The 24,571-nt window shown below is 35.9% G+C and overlaps 1 protein-coding gene across 1 annotated transcript in view; it reads left to right on the top strand.

Annotated features, from left to right (window-relative positions):
• Window positions 1-24,571, top strand: part of LOC136853386 (putative neural-cadherin 2) — a 451,957-nt gene that overhangs the window by 383,897 nt on the left and 43,489 nt on the right. The window contains exons 8-13 of the mRNA XM_067128834.1: window positions 1,340-1,455; window positions 7,272-7,436; window positions 9,082-9,219; window positions 9,461-11,834; window positions 17,849-18,085; window positions 22,365-22,540. Of these exons, the coding sequence (XP_066984935.1) occupies window positions 1,340-1,455; window positions 7,272-7,436; window positions 9,082-9,219; window positions 9,461-11,834; window positions 17,849-18,085; window positions 22,365-22,540 (3,206 nt within the window). The remainder of the gene's footprint in view (window positions 1-1,339; window positions 1,456-7,271; window positions 7,437-9,081; window positions 9,220-9,460; window positions 11,835-17,848; window positions 18,086-22,364; window positions 22,541-24,571) is intronic.

Below are 24,571 nucleotides of genomic sequence, written 5' to 3' on the forward strand. Positions count from 1 at the left end.
GACCCACGAAATTCTCAGCCTGCCGTGGTGGCCTTTGTTGCGTTGCCAGAAGCACGATTATGGCTAACTTTATAACCTTAAATAAAATAAAAAGTACTGGGGCTAGATGGCTGCAATTTGATATGTTTGATGACTGGAGGGTGGATGTTCAACATACCAATTTGCAGCCCTCTAGCCTCAGGAGTTTTTAAGATCTGAGGGCGGACGGAAAAAAGTGCGGATGGACAAAGCCGGCACAGCAGTTTTCTTTTACAGAAAGCAAAAACGCAGACAAAGGAATTCAGTGAAGGTCTCATTAGACAGAACATGTCTCTTGTTTCTGAGGACCTGCTAAGTCAGATTCTCTTCCGTTCGAACATCGCAGTTGTGATTTATTTGAGTGAGGCGAAGCTATTTGCCTTTATACATTTTTAATTTTCTGTAAAGGAAAACAGTTGTGACGGCTTTGTCTGTCCGTCCGCACTTTTTCTGTCCGCCCTCAGATCTTAAAAATCACTGAGGCTAGAGGGCTGCAAATTTATATGTTGATCATCCACCCTCCAATCATCAAACATACCAAATTGCAGCCCTCTAACATCAATAGTTTTTTATTTTATTTTATTTAAGGTTAAAGTTAGCTATAATCGTGCGTCTGGCAACTATATAGGACAGGCCACCACCGGGCCGTGGTTCAAGTTTCATGGACCGCGGCTCATACAGCATTATACTCAGACCACCTAAAGATAGATGTATTTTCTGTGGCCTTGATTATGCGCTGTACAGAAAACTCGTTTGCGCCGAAGAAACTTCGGCATAATTTTTACTTTTTTTTTTTATATGTGCAGTAAGTTCTAGTCGTTAAGTTCCATTTGAAGTCTTATTTAAAAAGATTGTGATGAATATTCATAATGGTGGAAAAAGAATTTTTTTTTGACGAATGCATACAAAAATTATATTTCCCACTGGACTGGTTGTGATTGTTGCTAGAAGATGGAGGGAAGTTGTTGACATTTTTAATAGAAATACGATTTTAAAAATACTTATAGTAGCATGAGTCTTGAAATGTAGAAACCAAGCGACAGTTATGTGTGGGTACACATATCTGAAAATAAATCTGTACAGAGAGCTTTCGAGAATCTGTTCGATTCCTCCTTTCAAAGGGGAAAATAAGTCTCTACAGAGAGCTTTCGGGAATCTGTTCGATTCCTCTCTTCAAAGGGGACTCGAACACATTCCCGAAAGCTCTCTGCAGAGATTTATTTTTAAATATGTGTACCCACACATAACCGTGGATTTGTTTCTCCAGTGCAATTTATCAGTCAAGTGAATAATGCAGAATTCGGTGTTTTATCTCTTCCAGGTGCCTCCGTCAGATATAGCATCACTGGTGGAAACAGAGATGGCCTCTTTACCATCGACCAGAAGACAGGGCTCATCACTCTAGCAGCTGCGCTGGACCACGAACTCTACGACAAGGTAACGAAGGAAGCCTTTTTCCCTGGATCCTTGGCCTGCGTCAGATTGCTTAGTTGAAATTTCACCTTTGGAGGCTGAAATTTTATTTACTATCAAGCGGGTAGCTGAGATTATTCAGATGAACATCTATGGTGCATCACTATATTATGACCGGATATAATGAGTACAAAGCCACAGTAATGTAAATGAGACTGTATTTTTCCAAAATACAAAAAAGGATTTAAAAAAAGGGGAGCTTTCTGCCAACTGAATCTTTTTTTTTTTTTGTACCCTTTTTTGTATTTTGGAAAAATACAGTCTCACATTTACATTACTGCGGCTTTTTGCTCATTATTCAGATGATTTTGTGAAAAGTCTCCCTGAACAAATATTCTGTGAATTTTGTTCTGCCTGTACTGCCAAGGCCTCCTTAGGTCCTGGAGGGTAAACTTTGATGTATTTCTTCACATCTTTCTTTCCAGTGAGGTCAACTGCTCTGCCAATTGGCCGTCAGTGGAATGTGATAAAGGAACTGATTCTTTATCTTTACTGACTTATTGTTCCGTATAAAAATGGAACACTTACGATACAGAACAATGCAAAGATCAAATATGAACTTAGCTGTGTCAAGTTCAGTGCATCCAATTACCCCTGGATTCTTTCGCCTCTCTGTTTCTACTAAAGTTCCACTTCTAAATTTTCTTGTGCATCTCCCAAGCTAACAAGGGGACAGGGATAAATTTCCTGGAAAAAAAACAAGATGTGGGATAACAGCCCAGTTCCACCTTCGTCGGAAAACAATTCATAACTTGGCAAACAGAAAATAGCGGAAATAAAACTGGACGTCACTGAAGCATGACCGGGGGAATTCGTTCGCTTGAGTTACTGATATCTAATGCAGGTTTTTTTTTTTTTTTTTTTTTGCCAGTTTCTCAAGAAGGAATATTTTCATGTTGGCGCTACATAATGCAACGAAGAGTGTAACGGAAGATAAAAGAAGTTTTTATATTGGCGTTTGAGTGGTGGTTTCTTGTGTGTGTGTGTGTGTGTGTGTGTGTGTGTGTGTGTGTGAGAGAGAGAGAGAGAGAGAGAGAGATGGTTTCTTGAGCGAGAGACACAAAGACAGGTAGAAAGAGAGAAAATGATCAAGAGAGAGAGAGAGAGAGAGGGAGGGAGGGAGAGAGAAAGAGTTAGAAAGATTAAAAGAGAGAGAGAGATGGTTTCTTGAGCGAGAGAGAAAGAGAGAAAGTGAACAAGAGAGTGAGAGGGAGAGAGAAAGAGTTAGAAAGATTAAGAGAGAGAGAGGGGGGTATCTTCTCATGACCATTTGATAGGCAACATGGAATCATTGGAGATCGTTAAAATAAAAACGCCTATGAGTTTGTTAACACTAGCCTATCTATATATAAACACATACATACAATTCAGGCTTAATCACCACAGTTAAGAAACGACTTTGTGGTCTATTATATAATAATAATAATAATAATAATTATAGGAACAAGCAACAATATATCACATACCAATTGATCTATGTTTTTACAGTTTTTATCTTTAAATATATGTACATATAACAGTGAATGTATTTCTCCATTTCAAGACTCGTGAGTATTTTTTTAATAAATGGTGATATTGATATCATGAAACCTAAAGTTTACCGAGTGTAAATTGTAAATTAATGCCCTTTTTAATGTAATTCTAAATATGAGAGACGGTAGTTGCAGCATCGTGGCGTTACGCCCACTGTGCCATATTTAAAAGGATAGACTTCCACATCCACGACACGAATCCCGTTGCACGTTAAGTATTCCTGAGACATTGCCATGTCTAGCCATTCTCCGCCTCACTGACGCTGATTACCAGACATCATAGATAATGAGGGCGATTTGTTATTGTTGAAGGTGGGATTCCTCGCCATTTTATGTTTCAGTGGAGGAACCAATATTCATTCCGTGCGACACTGCAGGAACCCCCCAGGAATTAGTCGGGGGAATTGTGTTTCCAAGAAGCCATTTACTGAAATTCCTGGAACAGGAATTGGAAGCATATAACTGTTGAGATGGGAGTATATCGTGGTGTGGGTGGGCTGAGAGTAGTTTGCTCTTAATGCTTATGATTATAAATTATATATATGTGTATATATATATATACATATATATATATATATATATATATATATATATATATATATATATATATATATATATATATATATATATATATATATATATATATATATATATATATAGATAGATAGATAGCTATATTAATAGACCAATAGATAGAATCACATGGTCACTTTTTAATAGATACGTAAGACGCCATTGTGGTTATTACATTCACATAGATTATACATATATATATATATATATATATATATATATATATGTGTGTGTGTGTGTGTGTGTGTGTGTGTGTGTGTATATATATATAATTATATATATATATATATATATATATATATATCGCTCTATCATTACAAGACTGTCGTAACTCAAAAATTTGAAGTTTTGAGTTACATAGCTCATAAGATTGCCCATTTAATTCTGCGTCTTTTGGTAATAAAGTCGTAAGTCTAAGTGCATTTTTGGCCGAGAGATGGCGCTGGGAAGATTTTAAGTCTAAATCAAAATCTCGGTGCAGTTATAGGACTTTGAAACTTTAAAACGCTTCTCCGGAAAAATCAAGATTTTGGAGTTACGACAGTCTTGTAATGATGGAGCGATTATATATATATATATATATATATATATATATATATATATATATATATATATATATATATATATATATATATATATATATATATATATATATATATATATATATATATATATATATATTAATTCACTAAAATGAAGACAAGGCATTACGGTGATTACAATATATTGTAAGTCATGAGCCAAGGTATGATTATAGGTGTTACCACTATGAAGAATTAAGAATTATATTCAAACTCCTATCTAGTAATTGAAGTCATCCTTCCTTTACCCAATTCTGCCATGATGGTCCCTTTCAAAAGATGCCATTTTCAAGAAATAACGCCAAAAATAATTTCGTTCGTTATTTCCGATCCAAAAAGACGGGACGAAACTGAATCGCGCCGTATAACTTAAAAGCTGATTCACAATACAGCATCACGTCACCGACACATCACGTTACGTCAAAGTACGTAAGAATTTCTTACAGGTAATCAAATGGACTTGTTCATACCATCACGTCACATCGACATCAAGCACACGGCATCCACCGTCACATCACGACACGTTTTCTTGGAATGAATATTTTGACGTGACGTTACGTGACGGTGCTTAATGCAAGTTTCTAACGCTAAATCTATTAGGCGCCATGACCACTGGGAGGCTGGGCGCGAAGTGAACGGGATCGTGATGGATAGTGTGAATGGATAGCCTGATGTGACGGTGACGTGACGTGATGTGTCGGTGACGTGACGGTATAATGTGAATGAGCCTTAACTGGAGAATCATTATTTGAGAGGAATCTTGCATGAACTGCTTTTTATTTCTCTCCGGTGGCATTGAGGAATCTTGGGGACTTTGGAAACCAGATTGGTGTGAGTTGAATTTGAAGCACAGGACGGCAGCTTTGCCCAGGAAGACATAGAACATACCTTCAATATGGATGCTATTGTTGCGTGAATGACCTGCTTTTGAAAGCGATTGGATTGCCACCTCTCTCTCTCTCTCTCTCTCTCTCTCTCTCTCTCTCTCTCTCTCTCTCTCTCTCTCTCTCTCTCTCTCATATATATATATATATATATATATATATATATATATATATATATATATATATATATATATATATATACAGTATATCTATCTATATATATATATATACATATATATATATATATATATATATATATATATATATATATACAGTATATCTATCTATATATATATATATACATATATATATATATATATATATATATATATATATATATATATATATATATATATATATACTGTGGCTGTTTGTGAGCGTGTCCGTTTGTGTAAGTGTAAGGCCACTTGGCAGTTCCATGCTTGTATGATGCACGTATGATTCATGAGAATATTCAACTTCAAATTTATGTGTTTGACCCTTGGGGAAATGAATTCTCTCATCAAGCATGGCCGAGGTCATGACAGTTGATAAATTATACTGAACAATGATTTCATATTGTATGATTAATATTCTGTAATATCTCTGTAATTACTAATTTTTTTTTTTTTTTTTGCTCATTACAGATAATGTCCTTGACAGTTCTGTGTCCATTACTTTTTTAAAAAACATTTATTATTATTATATTATTATTATTATTATTATTATTATTATTATTATTATTATTATTATTATTATTATTATTAGTAAAAACTGTTGATACTAATCATTGAGGGCTGCTTCTAGAGAAGAAAATTTCTGACATTTTAGTTTTCTGAAAAGAAAACTATTGTGCCGGCTTTGTCTGTCCGTCCGCACTTTTTTCTGTCCGCCCTCAGATCCTAAAAGCTACTGAGGCTAGATGGCTGCAAACTGGGATGTTGATTATCCACCCTCAATTATCAAACATACCAAATTGCAGCCTTCTAGCCTTAGTAGTTTTTATTTTATTTAAGGTTAAAGTTAGCCATAATCGTGCTTTTGGCAACGATATAGGATAGGCCACCACCGAGCCGTGGTTGAGGCTTCATGGGCCGCGGCTCATACAGTATTATACCGAGACCACCGAAAGATAGACCTATTTTCGGTGGCCTTGATTATACGACGTTCCGAAAATTCGATTGCGCCGAAGAAACTTCTGCACATTTTTTACTTATTTTTTGTAGAATACAATTATAGCTACCAAGGGATATCTCATATAGTTTATGAAATGGTACAAAAATCATGGAATTATGAGAGAAAATAATAATGAATGAATGATTCTGACCCTCCGCCATGATCATCGTTGAAAATCTATTTCCTAGAGTCATTTTTTCTGATACTCTTTTCTTATTTTTTCCCCTCTTGATTTGAGTTTTCGATTACATTCTGAAGTATGTCATAAGCGATGTGACATTTTTTAAAGAAAATCAAATTGACGGAGACGCCCCGAAGATGACATTTTTTTTTTTTTTATAACATCGAGAATCTCATTTCAATCCTGCGTCAGGCTTTTCTTTCTCTTCAGGTCGTTGTGACTTCTCCCAGAATTAAAACGGGAGGGGAAAGATGTCAGAAGATAATGACTTTTTTGGATTCTTTGATAAATGAACTGATTAAGAAATCCTTTTCGTGCTCGTCGTTCATTTGTTTTGATCTGAAATAATCCGTTCTTATCGAAAGGGAATCTGGAAGGCAGTCTTCGACAAGCACACATTCACAGTCACACACACACACACTCATGCATAAGTATGTCTATATACATATATATATATATATATATATATATATATGTGTGTGTGTGTGTGTGTGTATACATATATATAGTGTATATTATTTATATGTACATATATACATACACACACACACACACATATATATATATATATATATATATATATATATATATATATATATATATATATATATATATATCTTCAAGTGCTAATGCACTTGTGACGTCTGTAACTTACTAGAAGTGTTGCCAAAAAGTTGTAGGTGCCATATGTGGTTTAGTGATTAAAAAAATAAAAGAATATAAAAACTAATATATATTTGTATACATATATATATATATATATACGAGTATATATATATATATATATATATATATATATATATATATATATATAGAGAGAGAGAGAGAGAGAGAGAGAGACTACTGCTTCCTCCTACTCTGAAATCCATTCCAGCACGAACTGGTAGTTTCGGCCGAGGGCGGGGGCCAGCTGGTCCACACGATCGTCCAGGTGGCTGTGGCAGACGTCAATGACAACCCACCTGTCTTCGCCGACCCAGATCCCTTCGTCACCGTCATCGAAGAGGACGATAGACATCTACCAACTACTCTTCTAAAGGTCATTGCTAATGTATAGTTTAGTTTTCTGTTTGTATCGCAGACTTTTAGTTTTTTGTCATAACCTTTTAGTTTTTTGTGTGTCCGTCCGCACTTTTTTTTTTTGTCGGTACTTTTTCCTGTCCGCACTGTTTTTTTTTTTCCGCACTGTTTGTGTTCGCGCTTTTTCTGTTCGCGCTTTTTCTGTCCGCACTTTTTTCCGTTTGCACTGTTTCTGTCCGCGCTTTTTTCTGTCCGCGCTTTTTTCTGTCCGCGCTTTTTCTGTCCGTGCTTTTTCTTTCCGCACTTTTTCTGTCCGCGCTTTTTCTGTCCGCACTGTTTCTGTCAGCACCTTTTTCTGTCCGTACTATTTCTGTCCGCACTGTTTCTGTCCGCACTTTTTCTGTCTGTACTGTTTCTGTCCGCACTTTTTCTGTCCGTACTTTTTCTGTCCGTACTTTTTCCTGTCCGCACTTTTTTCTGTACGCGCTGTTTCTGTCCGCACTGTTTCTGCCCGCACTTTTTTCTGTCCGCACTTTATTCTGCCCGCCCTCAGATCATAAAAACTACCGAGGCTAGAGGACTGCAAACTGGTACGTTGATCATCCAACCTTCAATCATCAAACATACCAAATTGCAGCCCTCTAGCCTTCTCAGTAGTTTTTACTTTATTTAAGGTTAAAGTTAGCCATAATCGTGCATCTGGCAACGATTTAGGACAGGCCACCACCGGTCCGTCGTTAAAGCCAAATGGGTCACGGCTCATGCAACATCATACCAAGACCACCAAAAGATAGAACTGTTTTCGGTAGCCTTGATTATTGCGCTGAGGGAACTTCTGCGCATTTTTTACTTGGTTTTATTGTAGGATTATGAATAATAATATTGATATATTTTACTTTTGACACTTTCACGGGGTTAGAAATGGTTGAAGATTTATTATTTTTTTTTTTTTTTTACCTAGGGTGTGATGTTTTTAAATTTGCAGGTTTATTCTTGGTCCTTTAAATAGAAAGAGGAATTGATCTGGAATTGAAGGAAGAATATAAATTATATATATATATATATATATATATATATATATATATATATATATATATATATATATATATATATATATATAGATATATATATATATATATATATATATATGTGTGTGTGTGTGTGTGTGTGTGTGTGTGTGTGTGTGTGTGTATGTATATATTTTTGAAATGATTGTTTTTCTACTTTTTGTGAGATTTCTTCTCTTCATAGAGGAAATATACTGAAACCTTTGAAACACTGATGTATTTTATAAAGCAACATTAGAAAGATTCAGTTTTGCAAATATTTCTAGAACATATATCTCAGTTATTTCGATATTAGATAATTGCATTGTCTTCAATTGCTCATCATGTTGATGAGAAAGCTTTCAGGAGATGAAAGAGTTAAACTGGACAAAAATTATTATTGCAACTGTGCGAGGAAGCATTTGAGAGATTGAAGCCTCCAGTGTTCAGGAATATTATTTCAAAATAACTATTGAAGAAAGTGACTCGTAATTGATCACAAAAAAGTGCATGTTCTGTTATTTATCTTTAATACACTTCTTCACTCATCTAAAGAATACCTCTCAATACATTGAAGTGAGTCACTGGTATCAGTATTCGATTTTCCTTTCATTCTAGGTTGAGGCCAGTGACCCCGATCAGTCAGACGAATCTGGGCTTTTGTACACTTTGCGAGGGGATGGAGTGGATGGTTATTCTCCAGAGGATGCCTTCTTTAAGGTAAATCCACGGACGGGTGACCTTCTGCAATTGAGGGTAAGTCAAATCAAGGATTGAGCATTCCTACACCTTATTGCCCTTTGTTTGACCTTTCCCCTAGTTGCCCTAATATATTCATATGGAAAGTAAGATGTTTATTTTTTTATAGGTACTTTCAATATCTTATTTTATAAATCGCTGTACTGGTTTTAATAGGTTGTGAGCCGAGAACATGCTTAATTTTTATGATGATTGTTTGAGTAATTTATCTTTATGAAATATCACTCTTGATTAACAGGCCCTCGACCGTGATCCGCCCAATGGGAAAAGAATTTGGAAATTGAGAGTCAAAGTCCAAGATGGTCAGGAACCCTGGAAAGCTGGAAAACGACTCCAAGGAACGGAAAACACACCACTGAACTCGAGGGATCCCTCCCCATCGTGGGACTATGAAAGCGGGTTCCAGAATGACCAGCCCATTGAAAATACTCTCGGAAGAGACAGCGAGGTCACTAAACCGAGCAAAAACAGCGGCTTCAAACACGACAGTCCCAAAGTTCCTGAAGACAGGAGCAGACTGTGGGACGCAAAAGACAGTGGGTTTGATCGGCTTGCGTCGCTCCAGAATGGTGGGTCAGGTGCAAGAAAACACGCGTGGACGCGAGAGAGAAACCGCAAATATAAAGCAAGGTCATTCTTTTGGACAAGTTCGAATGACAGACAACACCCGTACGCACAGCATTCTTGGAAGTTCAAGGAAATCAGTCGTAAAGATACAAAACAGCTGTCCTGGAATGACCAAGCCAGGTTTGGTATTCCCAAGTCTGTATACAGTTACAAGAATGAGGGAAACTCGCATAAAAACAACTGGGAACTCTCTAAGAGAATAAGGGACGAGAAAAGCATAGACAAAGTGAGGAATAATAAAGAATATGATGAACGAACAGAGTTTAGTTTCAGCAGCAGGAGGTCCAATATTGGTGATCATGCCTGGCATGTCAGTCGGTTAAGAGAAAGCCTGAGTGACTCAACCAGCAGAAGAGCAGCTGATGGACAAAGGGCAAAATTTGAAAATACAAACCAAGGGAGAGATTTAGAAGAACAGGGAATGAAGGAGAGCATATCGCTCAGTAAATCAAGGTCTGGAGGTTTCTTGGTTTCATCTCAAGACACTTCAGGTCTGAGTGGTAAAGGACAAACTCTTATTGAACAGAGCAGTGAATTAAGCTCTTTTGCAGCTGTCAAAGGCCAGAACACAGAGCCATCGAGTAACAAAGGGACTGTGAAAAAGATCTGGGCAAGTGACAGCGGAATTAAGCATAAAAATGCTAAACCTAACAGGTTTTTCGAAAAAGGTGACAGTGCCTGCAAAGGTCAGATTTCCACATGTGACCTGACTCTTGAAGTGAAAGGCGCGGAACAAATCAGGAAGAACACCCTGTCCTCGTGGAGTAACAGTCTTAAGACAAAAATAAAATTACGCGACGAAACAAAACATCATAGAATTGAGACCCATAACGATGACTCAAACTCACCTGACTATCCCATCCCTCTCGACAAATTAAAGAATCCACATATTTCCAGAAAAGCCAATTTTAAACCTTCGACCTCTGATTGGGAAGAAATCGAAAGTTCTGACGATGAGCAGTTGAGGCAAGAGTCTCGTTTTGTCAAGAAGGCAAAGAGGTCTCCTGTTGGGGTATTTGAAACAAAGGGCAAAAGCAGTGGCATTCTATACGAAAGCCCCTCCGTCACGCAGGAATCCACAGAATCTAAAACACCTTCTTTGAGCACAGTGCATAATTTAGAAAGTATGCCAGAATCTGGAGACCAATTCAAATTTGAGCATTTAGATAACATTAAGGAAAAGAAAATTGAAAGTTTCCCCGTCCACTCTACAAAATCTGTAGGAGCTAGTTCCTCGAAGTTACTTTCATTAAGTAATGACACAAAAAAACTACCCACAGCACTATTCCCTCAGGGTAAAATTGACTCCTCAGGAAAATCAGTGACTGCTAACAGTGCTGCACATTCCACAGGTGTCACTGCAAATTCGACTAAATTAAAGGAATACTCTCGTAATGTTGAGTCAGACCTTTCAAAAACCACCGTATCACCGGAGCTACTTGCGCCGCAAGTGGGCGGGCTGGCGCTCAGAGGCTCTAGCGTTTTATCAAAGATAACAACTAAATATCCAAACAATAAATACCCAAGCTCTCCTGTGGGTCAGACCTTAAGGGAGAACGTTTTGCTAACGTCAAGTGGCAAAAGAAATATCTCCTCACCTAAGACTGAAAACCTTTTCCCTGCCTTAGTTGCCAGAGATCGACAGATCAGATCAAGCGCTCAGAGTTATGACAGGTCAGGCGTCCGAAAGCGAGAGAGCAAATGGGTTCTGAAGAAGCCGAGAGGCAAAGGCTGGCTCTCGAGAGGATCCAGAGACATCGTAATGGAATCTCCTACTTTCGATAACTTTGATTTAGACGAGGAAGAATGCTACGAGGCTTCCCAGGGGTCGGCGACCGATGAGGTCAGGAACCAGAATCAAAAGGAGAATCCGGTCCACGAGGTGGAGATTCTTGTGACGGTCGTTGTTAAGGACATCAATGACAACGCGCCCGTTTTCCCCAACGTGACGATGTTTGGAGAAGTGCAGGAAAATGGCCCTGTAGGTGAGTTGAGCAAAATATTTTTAAAGTTGCCGTTTTTGCCAGAAATTCGTTTCAGCCATTAAACTCCAGAAAAAAATGTATCTACAATGTGACGATGTTTGGAGAAGTGCAGGAAAATGGCCCAGTAGGTGAGTTGAGCAAAATATTTTTAAAGTTGCAGTTTTTGCCAGAAATTCGTTTCAGCCATTAAACTCCAGAAAAAAATGTATCTACAATGTGACGATGTTTGGAGAAGTGCAGGAAAATGGCCCAGTAGGTGAGTTGAGCAAAATATTTTTAAAGTTGCAGTTTTTGCCAGAAATTCGTTTCAGCCATGTAATTCCAAAAAAAATGTATCTACAATGTGACGATGTTTGGAGAAGTGCAGGAAAATGGCCCAGTAGGTGAGTTGAGCAAAATATTTTTAAAGTTGCAGTTTTTGCAGGTAATTCGTTTCAGCCATGAAATTCCAGAAAAAATGTATCTTCACAATTTTATTTTTTCGTCATCAGCTTAGCGCAGTTATTATCTATAAGCAGATAACAAAACACTGACATATACAGCACTTAGAAATCACCAGGTGACAACATTAGACTGCATTTTTAGCATCTGCATGAAACATAATTCTCTTTTTCAGTCAAGTTTCAGGAAAATGATTTGAGAGGTTCATACTCATAATACCTCCTAAAGTATCTCTTAATTTTTTTCTAGATAATATATAGATAATATAGAGTTTAGAATTCGACCAGTGTCACTCAATTGTCAATCTCATTTTTTAGTTTTTACAAAGTTATAACATTTTAATTCAAGATTTTAAAAAAAAATAATACTTTATGAAAGTAATATGATACGTCAGTCTACTTCCCCTCCCACAAAAACAGACAAATCTCTCTCTTCCTTCTGTGTCTGTAAAATATACGATTCTCTCTCTCTCTCTCTCTCTCTCTCTCTCTCTCTCTCTCTCTCTCTCTCTCTCTCTCTCTCTCTCGGAAAAGAAAGTACTATTTTCTAATGAATTTTAGCACGAGCAACGAGAAACAAAAACAAAAATACGAAGCAGTGTAATTTAACCCACATCCAGCGGAACTCCCACCATTTTTGGGGAAAGGGCCTAAATTTAGCAGGGACGGGGAATCTGCGTTTCAGACATTCTTACTGAAAAAGACTCCATTTCGTAAAACCTCTCGCAAAGACAAACGGAATTCTGTTTCTTATTTTCCCTGTCTGGGGAAACTTTCGAAGCGGGGAAATACTGCACCATTGCTTATCTGGCTCCGGATTCGAAACCCTTCTCTGTATGAATGTCATTTTTGTGTGTGTGTCTTTTAAAACGGGTCTCCATTTCTTTATTTTTTTTTAATATTTTATTTTTTCTTTTTCCTCTCGCGGGCTTCCCACTTCCACGGCTGCCGTTATTCTAGGTTTTACGTCTGGTTTTTATCCGCCTCGAAGCTGTAGAAAAATGGGCTTTGGAGCTCTAGGGGATCCAGGGGTGGGGCACCTGGGCACGTGCCCCCACCCCGTGAAAAATAATGACAAAATAATAACATTGAAGATTTAAATAATAACATAAATGAGAAATATAGAAATGGGAAAAAATAAAAAAATATTATAGAAAAAATGTGTATGTATATATATATATTATTATTATAGAAATATATACATATATATTATCTGCCTCGAAGCTGTAGAAAAATGGGCTTTGGAGCTCTAGGGGATCCAGGGGGTGGGGTGGCACCTGGGCACGTGCCCCCCCCATGAGAAATAATGACATAATAATAACATTGAAGATTTAGATAATAACATAAATGAGAAATATAGAAATGTCAAAAAATTAAAAATTATTATAGAAAAAATATATGTATGTGTATATATGTATATATGTATCTTATTATAGAAATTATATGTATATATATATAGGGAAAATTTGTGCACCCCCTCCCATGAAGTTTTTCAGGATTCGCTAGTGCTTTGAAGTTAAGCTCTGAAGAAAATATGGACTAAGCACTCTCTGTCTCTTTTTAACTTTTTAAACCTCTCTTTCTTGTGCCAGTTTATACTGCTGTTGAAACGAATGGCAGCGCTTCCTCATCATTTTTGAGAAACTTTTTTTGGACAGGCTTTTATAGCAATACTTTTTTATATATATGTTTGTGCATTTCATATTTTTTAAGTCGGAGAAAGCGATTTAGCTACAGAATTTTCCATCATAAATTTTTCTATATAAACTTGACACCTAGAAGTGTAAATGAATTCCAGTTGGCTCTTGCTTTTTATGGTGGACCAGTAGATACACACACATGCGCATACGCGCACACACACATATATATATATGTATGTGTGTGTGTGTACATACATTGTGTGTATATATATATATAAATACAGTTATACATTGTATATATATTTGTATGTGTATGCATGTATGTGTATCTAATAACTTTGACCAGATTTCTTCCCATTTGAGAGGAGGGGACTTCTAAATGTGTCATCTTGCCTCCTCTTAGTAAATATTTTGAAAATGGTTCCTCGCTACGTACCCTCTCCCACATGGGTGGCGACCCGCCATAATCATTTGATTTTCTTGTATATAATTCACTGTTTAATTCAAAAGAGTCTACCCGTCCCCACAGGACACCTGATCCCTTAGCACGTTAAGCCAATATGTATGCCATCAACACTACACAAATGACTTTGTCACGTGGGACAAACCCGTAATAATTAATGGCATTACTGAATTCTCGTGCAATTGGAACTTCAAAAGTTCAAGAGAAAATGCAATGCATTACTACCCTAATACTATTCTCATTGAATTTTTAACACATTTTTTGTCTGCTATGTTAATTTGTTGATATATTTTTTCTTTTTTAATAAGTGAGAGCTCTTCTTTCTGAATTACTTTACCTCCTCTTACTTCTGCCTAATGACCACCATATTTCTTGGAAGCTTGAATTTCAAGTCAGCGGCCCCTTTGGTGGGCTTGTTCCATATGAGTGGGATTCATCATCTGAATAATAATAATAATAATAATAATAATAATAATAATAATAATAATAGTAATAATAATAATAATAATAATAGTGTCAAATATCTTATTTCCACTCTTAGATTATGTCTGTTTGAAAGAGAACAGAATGCGAAATTGTGTGCCCATTATGGATCAAATATTAAGTCAGGAATGAGGGAGAATGTAAAATGTCTATCCTTTTGCGAGGGAAAGATCATTCAAGAAAATTATTCCGGTCAGAAATTTATGCAGCAATATTTTGAAACTATTTGGGCACTGGAAGCATTGAATCGGGAATTAATGTGAAAAATATACCTTTCTGGAGTAAATGTTTTCGTTTCTAATATAGATAAGTTGTTCGAGATAAGCGAGCTGGAATATTTCATGAATTGTTTGGGAATATCTTCACAGAAGACTGAATATTTCATGAGGGTTGCGTGACTTTCGAGTTAAAAGGCCCTATAACGACTGTGAAATATCATGACGTTTAGTTTAAACAGCAGGTTTTAAAGTGATGTGATACAGAGGCGGTGGGATGCGAAGACAAAGCTATATCTAGGGAAGTTGAAAAGAATTGCAGTGAATGTTGATTTTATGATTTCATACAGCACTGAAAGAAAGTAAATTATAAGTCAGACTACATTATGCATTCGACGATAGATGGTGAATGAGTAATAAAAATGTGGCTGACTAAAATGGAAACAGTTGTTTTGCATTACTAAGCTCGATTGATGACTTCGCAAAAATATATTTGTTTTACTTAGTAAATGTATGCAAAGATGACACTGGTTGGTGAAGGGATTAACAGCTTAATCATTTCAGGGCCTTAGAATGAAGGATTAAGGTACTGTTGATGAATAAAATACTGTTCGAATTAAAATGACCACTAATTGTAAGAGACTAAACTTATTTTTGTGCCCATTGCTGTGAGAGAAAGCAAAAAACTTTTACATTGAAATCCAAAAATGACGAAATCAATTTTGATGTCGAATTAAATTGAAAATTAAAATTGAAACTCGTGCCTGGTTGTTCCACTGTGTTTGTGAAGAATGTTAGCGTGGCTTCCATTACTGTATTTCAAGTTTCAGAATTCAGTAGCAATGCTGATCCTGCTTTTGGAATCAATTTGAAATGACAAGACGCAGCGTATTACGAAAATCTTACACCAGCTCTCTCTCTCTCTCTCTCTCTCTCTCTCTCTCTCTCTCTCTCTCTCTCTCTCTCTCTCTATATATATATATATATATATATATATATATATATATATATATATATATATATATATATATATATATATATATATATAAATCAGACAACAGTTTTGAAAATGTGACTACCTTTAGACAATAGTTTTGTCTAAAGGTTTGTATGTATATAAGTATATGTACATATATATATGATATGGATATGTATATGTGTAGAATCTACTGGTCACTTTTTACCAGACACATATGCAATTGTAATAGCCACAATGCCCTCTTAACTTCCCGAATTCTTCGCGCTTTTTTGGATGGGCGTGTCACTACAAAGCCTTAAGATCCAAGTGCAAGAAATATGAAGATATTATGATGTCTGGTAGCGGGAAACGAACCCGGGTATCCAAAAAAGCGCGAAGAATTCGAGAAGTTAAAGAGGGCATTGTGGCTATTACAATTGCGAGGTTATCGTGGGAGTAGAACCACTTGGCGAATTCACCCAATATTTCTCCAAAGGGTAAAAATTCTTCCAGAAGAATTTCTTCCGTGTTGAAAGTCTCCTTTCATCAGTATTGCAAACCTTTTTCCTACCAAGTTTAATCATTTCCTTCCAAAATTTCCTACGTTTACTAATTGTTTCATCTATTTTCTTTTCGGCGGATTTGCATTTTTTTATTACTTAATCATTTAGTAAATAGGTGTAAATTTCTCTTTTTGACTTTTTTTATTTTTCTCAAGGGTTTGGTGTACAGGTACTTAGGCTCATAGTAGGTGTTAGTCACAGCATTGTCGTTTTTGTTAGTTTTGAAACCCCATCATTCACATGCAGGATAAGCTATTATTATTCTGAAATTAAACAGGTTTAAGATAGTAACGTTAAAATCACCCTGTAACTTACACGAACAAAATAATCTGCCGGGAAAAGAATTTCACGAAGCTCATAATGGTATCAAAGGACACAGAAAGACTTGGACAGACACACACACTACAGAAAGAAAGCTATTTTATCGTTTTTTAGTTTCACATACAGCGCCTGTACACATAACATGACTTCTAAAGGAATATTTACTTTTCAGAAAGGTAGCCACATTTTCAAAACTGTTGTCTGATTTATGTGTATTTCAGGTAATGTGATGGAAATTTACAGTATTTAAGAATATTTTTTAAAAGAACATAGGGAATTTGCAACATTTTCGAAACTATTGTCTAATTTCTGTGTACTTCGGGTGATATGATGGAAAATTACAGTGTTAAAGAACTGCATTTTTTAAAAGAAGATAGGGAATTTGCAACATTTCCAAAACTATTGTTTAATTTCTGTGTAATTCTGTTTATATGATGGAAAATTATAGTATTTAAGAATTGCATTTTTTAACAGAACATAGGGAATTTGCAACATTTCCAAAGCTGTTGTCAATTTCTGTGTGCTTCGGTTAATATGATGGAAAATTACAGTATTTAAGAATTGCATTTTTTTTTAAAGAACAGGGAATTTGCAACATTTCCAAAACTATTGTCAATTTTTGTGTACTTCAGTTGGTATGATGGAAAATGAGTGTTAAATACAGTATTTAATAATTGCATTTTTCAACAGAACAGGGGGAATTTTTAACATTTCCAAAACTGCTGTCAGTTCCTGTGTACTTCAGTTTCTATGATGGAAATTTACAGTATCTAAGACCTGCATTTTCTTAAAAGAACACAAACTCCAAACATGCAAAAAAGCAATTTGTAGTGTAGGTTCCAATAATACCCTCGGGAAGACTTCCATCTCCAGCAAAATGGAGCTAATCCCGTCTCACCCCAAAACCACTTTCTCCTCGTCTTCCCGGCAGACCTGTCGGTAGCAGAAGTGTCCGCCTGGGACGCAGACGACGCCACCGAAGGCACCAACGCCCGCATCACCTACGCCATCGAGAAAAACGTCATCCACGACAGGTCCGGAGAGGCCATCTTCAGCGTGGATCCTCACTCGGGGCTGGTGACCACCGCCCTCTGCTGTCTGGACAGGGAGACCACGCCCGAGTACCACATTCAGGTGGTGGCTGCTGATGGGGAGGGCTCAAAGGTTGGTTTAGTATATATATGTACAGTATATGTATATGTATATATATATATATATATATATATATATATATATATATATATATATATATATGATAGAGACAGATAGATAGATAGCTTTACTGACAGAATTCCAAATCCTTCTTGTGACTTGATTTTAATTCTCTCATTTAATGATCGACTACAGCTTATACACAAAAACATGCACACATAATATATATATGTATATATATATATATATATATATATATATATATATATATATATATATATATATATATGTGTGTGTGTAATTGTAAAAACCACAATACCCTCTTAACTTCTCGATTTCTTCGCGCTATTTTTGGATACGCTTGTCACTGCAAAGCCTTAAGATCCATCCAAGCGCGAGAAATATAAAGAAATTATGAGATGTCCGGTAGCGGGAACCCAGAACGAGATACCATTGTCGCCTCGTTCTGATTAGAGGACCCCGGTTCGTTCCCTGCTACCGGGCATCTTCATTTCCTCATATTTCTTGCACTTGGATCTTAAGGCTTTGTAGTGGCAAGCGTATCCAAAAAAGTGCGGAGAATTCGAGAAGCTAAGAGGGCATTGTGGCTATTACAATTACATATGTATCTGGTAAGGAAAGCGTGGTCCATAATAAAAAGAACACTGCATTTATCAGTGTTGTCACATTACTTGTAATTCTTATTAGTTACAGTGTGCATCGACGAACGCAGGAATGACCTCCCTTATAAAATCTGCCCCGCCGTGATAGTATTTCAGAAGTCCGGTAAAGAATGGCCATATTTTTATTGCCGCCTTGCAAAGGAAAGCCATATCTCCTGCCACTGCTATCGAAATTCTCCTCCGGAGAAATTTAGGGCCAGGCCTGTGTGGTATAGTTTTAGTAGTCCAAAGGCATCGTATTTCACCGCGCCCCTTGCCAATGTACTGCAAGGAGTGCCTACAGATTTATGGAGGCGAAAGAGCAAGTATTGGGCCGATAGCAGCATTATTATTATTATTATTATTATTATTATTATTATTATTATTGTTATTATTATTATTATTATTATTATTATTATTGAAATAGTTTTACCAGACCAATGAGCTGATTATTATTATTATTATTATTATTATTATTGAAACAGATTTATCAGACCACTGAGCTCATTATTATTATTATTATTATTATTATTATTATTATTATTATTATTATTATTATTATTATTGAAATAGTTTTACCAAACTAATGAGAGGATTATTAATAATATATTATAATAATTATTATTATTATTATTATTATTATTATTGAAATAGTTTTACCAGACGACTGAACTGATTATTATTATTATTATTATTATTATTATTATTATTATTATTATTACTAGCCCGAGGGTTTTTTTAACTCACCGTATATTGTTTTTTTATATTTTGTCAATTCAATTACAACTTTTCAAAAAATTTATTATTGGGTTAATTGCAAATGTTGAGGTTTCTGACAAAAGTCCCTGATCGATCAATTTCCAAAACTTGATAGTCATTGCTGACTAGAGTGTGGATATTCACACAACAAATGTTTGACTGTTTTCTTTAATGCAATAAATCTCACAGCTATTTGTTGAACACGAAAGCCATAAATTCTGTTGCTTCTGCGACCTGGATTATCACTCTTGGAAACTGGGAGGTTATAGTGTCAAATATCTGTTGATAAAACTCATGAATTTTGCGTTTTTTTTTTCTTTTTAAGAATTTTTCCTATCTGGTATATCATCTTCGTCTGTTTGAGATGAGAAATTTACAAAATACACATACATTAAATGCATCAACATACTTACATGTATACAGTATATAAATACATATGTGCTTATATGTCACGTAATGGCGTATGACAATCTACTCGGGTGAGACCAAAAGAAAAATAAAAGCAAGAAGTACCAAGCGCTTTCGCGTTATTTCCAACACATTTTCGAGGGAAATAACACGAATATATATATACATGCTTAATATATATATATACATATATATATGTATATATATTTATATTTATACATATATGTGTGTGTATGTATGGATGTGTCGGCAATAGAGTTTTTTTTTTTTTATCTTTCACGGAATTTGTTACGAATGAAAGAGGAAGAATAATTCAAGCATAAATTGCATTACCTCTGGCGGCATCTTGGAAAGAAACAGAAAACATAATCTGCAAAACATTTTAGATGTAAAGTGGTCGCCATTGTAGTCGGAAACCACGACAGATATTTTGGTGGTTACGGGAGAAAAACGTCGGCCCCTTATATAAGTGGAGAGAGAAGAAGAAGAAGAGAGAGAGAGAGAGATTCTCTAAATTGCAGGCAAAGTTTTCCCCCCAATAATTTTATTACTAAAGAGACATACTTCCCACTCTAATTTTAATAATTTATTTTGATGCACGAGGAGGAAAAAATTGTGAGTTAGAGAGAGAGAGAGAAGTCACCCTACTGCAGGCGAAATTTTCCCCCTAATATACTTCCCATTTTGTTTAGTCATGTATTTTGATGCACGAGGAGGAAAATTCTAATAGAGAGAGAGAGAGAGAGAGTTCATTCTATAGCAGACGAAGTTTCCACCAATAATTGTATTACCGAAAAGACATATACTTCCCAGTCTTATTTTAATAATTTATTTTGATGCATAGAGAGGAAAAATGATGAGAAAGAAAGAGAGAGAGGAATCACTATACTGCACACGAAATTTCCCCCCTAATACACTTTCCATTCATTTCGACGAACGAAGAGAAAAGATGCTAGCAAGCGGTAAACAGTGTCATTAATTCAGCATCGGTGAAAAGTAACTCCCAGAGGAGTTTCACGTTGAGGAAATGACTCGCCCTGCATACCAGATAAGACCTTGAATCTGCATAAATTGCATTTCTCTTCTAGGTTATGCTGTACCTACGGTCCCTCCCCTGGTGTTCAGTTCCTTGGGCAATAAATGTATTTTGAAGGCCGTGTTTCAATTTTGTTCTTCAATATGCATTCAAACGTACACGCACACACACACACACCTATATATATATATATATAATATATATATATACACATACATAAAGTATTAAGCTACAAATGTCCTTTAATATCCAATCCGTTCTACCTCGGAAATAATATATTTTCATATGTTTACCCGAAGGGGAATTTTTCAGGTAATAATAATAAGTTCGTGGGCTCGAACCACGGAAGAACAAGAATTCAGGACTGCAGTGACGCCTTGAACCACAAGGCCATCAAGGGATGTGATAAAATTAAATTCATTCATATATATAAATATGTCCATTATATATATATATAATTACATACACATACATGTAATCTTCCAGTTAAGTGATCAGCTGTTAAAATAAAGCACTGTATTTCCCACGTTCAAATTCCACTCTCTAGAAGTGACTTTCAAGATTACTGTATTCGGCAGAAGTGCGATAGATGCAGGCTTAAACTCTATCATCTTTTGGGGTGATTCTTGATTCTTTTGACAAGAGGCTTCCTCGTTGGATAGTCAGGCATTTCCCCTCACTTTTCCAAAATCAATTTGAATAACTGTATATTGAGAATTGTAAATTTCATCTTCATTCTATCAAGACCTTAGGCTGATGCACTACATGTATTGAAAAAAAATTGCCTTTTGTTATCGCTATAATATACGTTACGAGGCCATTACACAAGAATAGATTAATAAGTAGGAATGGAAATTACATATAGGTAGAAAAGGGAATTACACAAGATTATTTTGATAAGCAGGAAAGGAAATTACATATAGATCGATAAGGGAATTACACAAGAATAGATTAATAAGTAGGAATGGAAATTACGTATAGGTAGAAAAGGGAATTACAAAAGATTATTTTGTTAAGCAGGAATGGAAATTACACAGGTCGAAAAGGGCATTAGACAAGAATAGATTAATAAGCAGGAATGGAAAGTACATATAGGTGGAAAAGGGAATTACGCAAGATTATTTTGATAAGCAAGAAAGCAAATTACCCATAGGTCGAGAAGGGAATCACACACAAGAACAGATTAAAAAGTAGGAAAGGAAATGACACATATGTCGAAGAGGGAAATTACACAAGGTTACATGAATAAGCAAGAATGAAAATTACACAAAGGTAGAAAAGGGAATCACACAAGAACAAATTAAGAAGCAAGAAAAGAAATCACACGAAACCGAGAAAAGGGAATTGCGCGGCAACAGATTAATGGACAGAAAACGGAAAGTACAACCTAAAACCGAACACGATTTTTTCCCGCGTGATTTTTTTTCCAGGCACGGGGACAGTCGTCGTTCGCCTGACGGACGAAAACGACAATTCTCCGCGCCTAGCTCGGCAGTTCTGGGAGCTGGAAGTGGACGAGACGTGGGGGGACGGTCCCCCCAGTAACACGACCCTCCTGGAGATGACGGCTGCGGATCCTGACACCAAGAATCACTTCTCTTACAAGGTATTGTAGTGCTGGTCTGTATATATATACATTTACTTAAATATATATATTTATATATATTTATACACAAATTTTATATATATATATATATATATATATATATATATATATATAATAGTATATATTTATATATATCTATATATACGTTTCTATATGAATTAACTATATGAAATACAATAATTAATCAAATTTAGCAACCATTCACGAAAGTTACCAGGTCAAGACAAATAGCACAACAGCTTTGTATTTCACAGGTTTAAAAGAAAAAAAATAAATCTAATGAAGATAATTTGATTTTCATTACTTAATGAAATGTTTGAGAGAATCTGCATATCCAGAAAAAGGCTCCAAAGGAAATTGTTTTCTTAACAGAAGAGAAATTCAGAGTTACCTTGGCGCTAGTACTGATTACCTGTTTTGCATATCACACAAACCTCACATTAAAGTGTGTTTGGAGATTCTGCGCTGAAGTTGTACTTTTGGATGTGTCCCTTTGTGTGTGTGTGTGTGTGTGTGTGAATGTGTGATTTACATATTTGTATACACGCCAATAGCAAAGGTACGATACATTCATAGAGTAATGTGTGCGAATGAATGGACAAACTGACAGTGGAAAATAAACAAGTTATTGGAATAAATTTACATTTAAGTAAATACACACACACACATATATATATATATATATATATATATATATATATATATATATATATATATATATATATATATATATATATATATATATATATATATGTGTGTGTGTGTACACACATGCACGCTTGTGTTATGGGCAAGATAAAAATCACGTTTGAACTTTGAATTGTATGTTTGAACTAGGCTTCACTTTGTCTATCAGCTTCGTTTATGCAGTTTGAGTGCAGAATATATTCTTGCTTGCTATATTTCAAACGTTATATATTTCAACTTGACCCTTGACCTGTAAGAACCACCTTGACCTTGCGTTGCCTTTATTAGTGGAGTAAGCAAATCAGATATGAAGTTTCTCCCTTGTACGGTTCATAAGGTGTGGCCAAAAATAAATTCCTTTATAATCTTTGGTCCCAAATGTTTCTGGAAACGAAAATACCCATTCTTCGAGTATTTATTATTTTTTAAATCTACCATACAAGACAGCCAAACTCAACCAAAATATAACCTGCATGTCTGGAACAATAAAAGCACATCTCATCCAACTGTACTAAAATAACTGTCTTTAGATATATGCCTGTATCAGAGTGTAGAGAAGAGCCGCGGCGCCCCCAAAAAAAAATACAAGAAAATCCACAAATGCTCTTGGAATTCTCGACAAAAATGGTCATCTCACCAACCACCCCCACCCCTCCCCACACACTCTCTCACACCCACACGATCCCACCTTCTATTTAAGAAAATATTATATGCACGGAATGTGGAATTTTTCTTGTACAAAGAAACTGGTCATTTCCCTTTCTTTGTTAAATCCCTTCACTCTTTAACCTTACTCACATCGTGCAGTCACCGTAGGGGGCTAATGCCGTCAGTGCACCTCATGCGGTGCACTGTAGGCATTACTTAAGGCTCTTTGCAGCTTGCCTTCCTTAGGACCCTTTCATTCCTTTTACTGCACCTCCTTTCATATTCTCTTTCTTCCATCTTACTTTCCAACCTCTCCTAACAATTGATTCATAATGCAACTGCTTTGAGGTTTTCCTCCTGTTACACCTTTCAAACCTTTCACTGTCAATTTCTGTTTCAGCGCTGAATGACCTCATTGGTCCCAGTGCTTGGCCTTTGACCTAAATTCTATATTCAGTTCAATTCGTGAACCAGTAATTTGCATATGATTGATTACTCTGGTGGCCCCCTCAAAATAAATACAAGACAGGGTGGTGGGGTGTTTAAGCACTTGGATCAGACCTAGGAGATAGAAAATTTGGGATGAGTGGAGATTTGTGGAAGAGAATGCTCAGGAAAGAAGTGAGTGGTGGAATTTCACAGAAAACCTTCTCGCCGTTTGCTGTTGGAAGCTGTGATAATATTGAATGGTGCTGT

The sequence above is a fragment of the Macrobrachium rosenbergii genome, chromosome 27 (genome assembly GCF_040412425.1).
Source record: "Macrobrachium rosenbergii isolate ZJJX-2024 chromosome 27, ASM4041242v1, whole genome shotgun sequence".
In the NCBI taxonomy this organism is placed as follows: Eukaryota; Metazoa; Arthropoda; class Malacostraca; order Decapoda; family Palaemonidae; genus Macrobrachium; species Macrobrachium rosenbergii.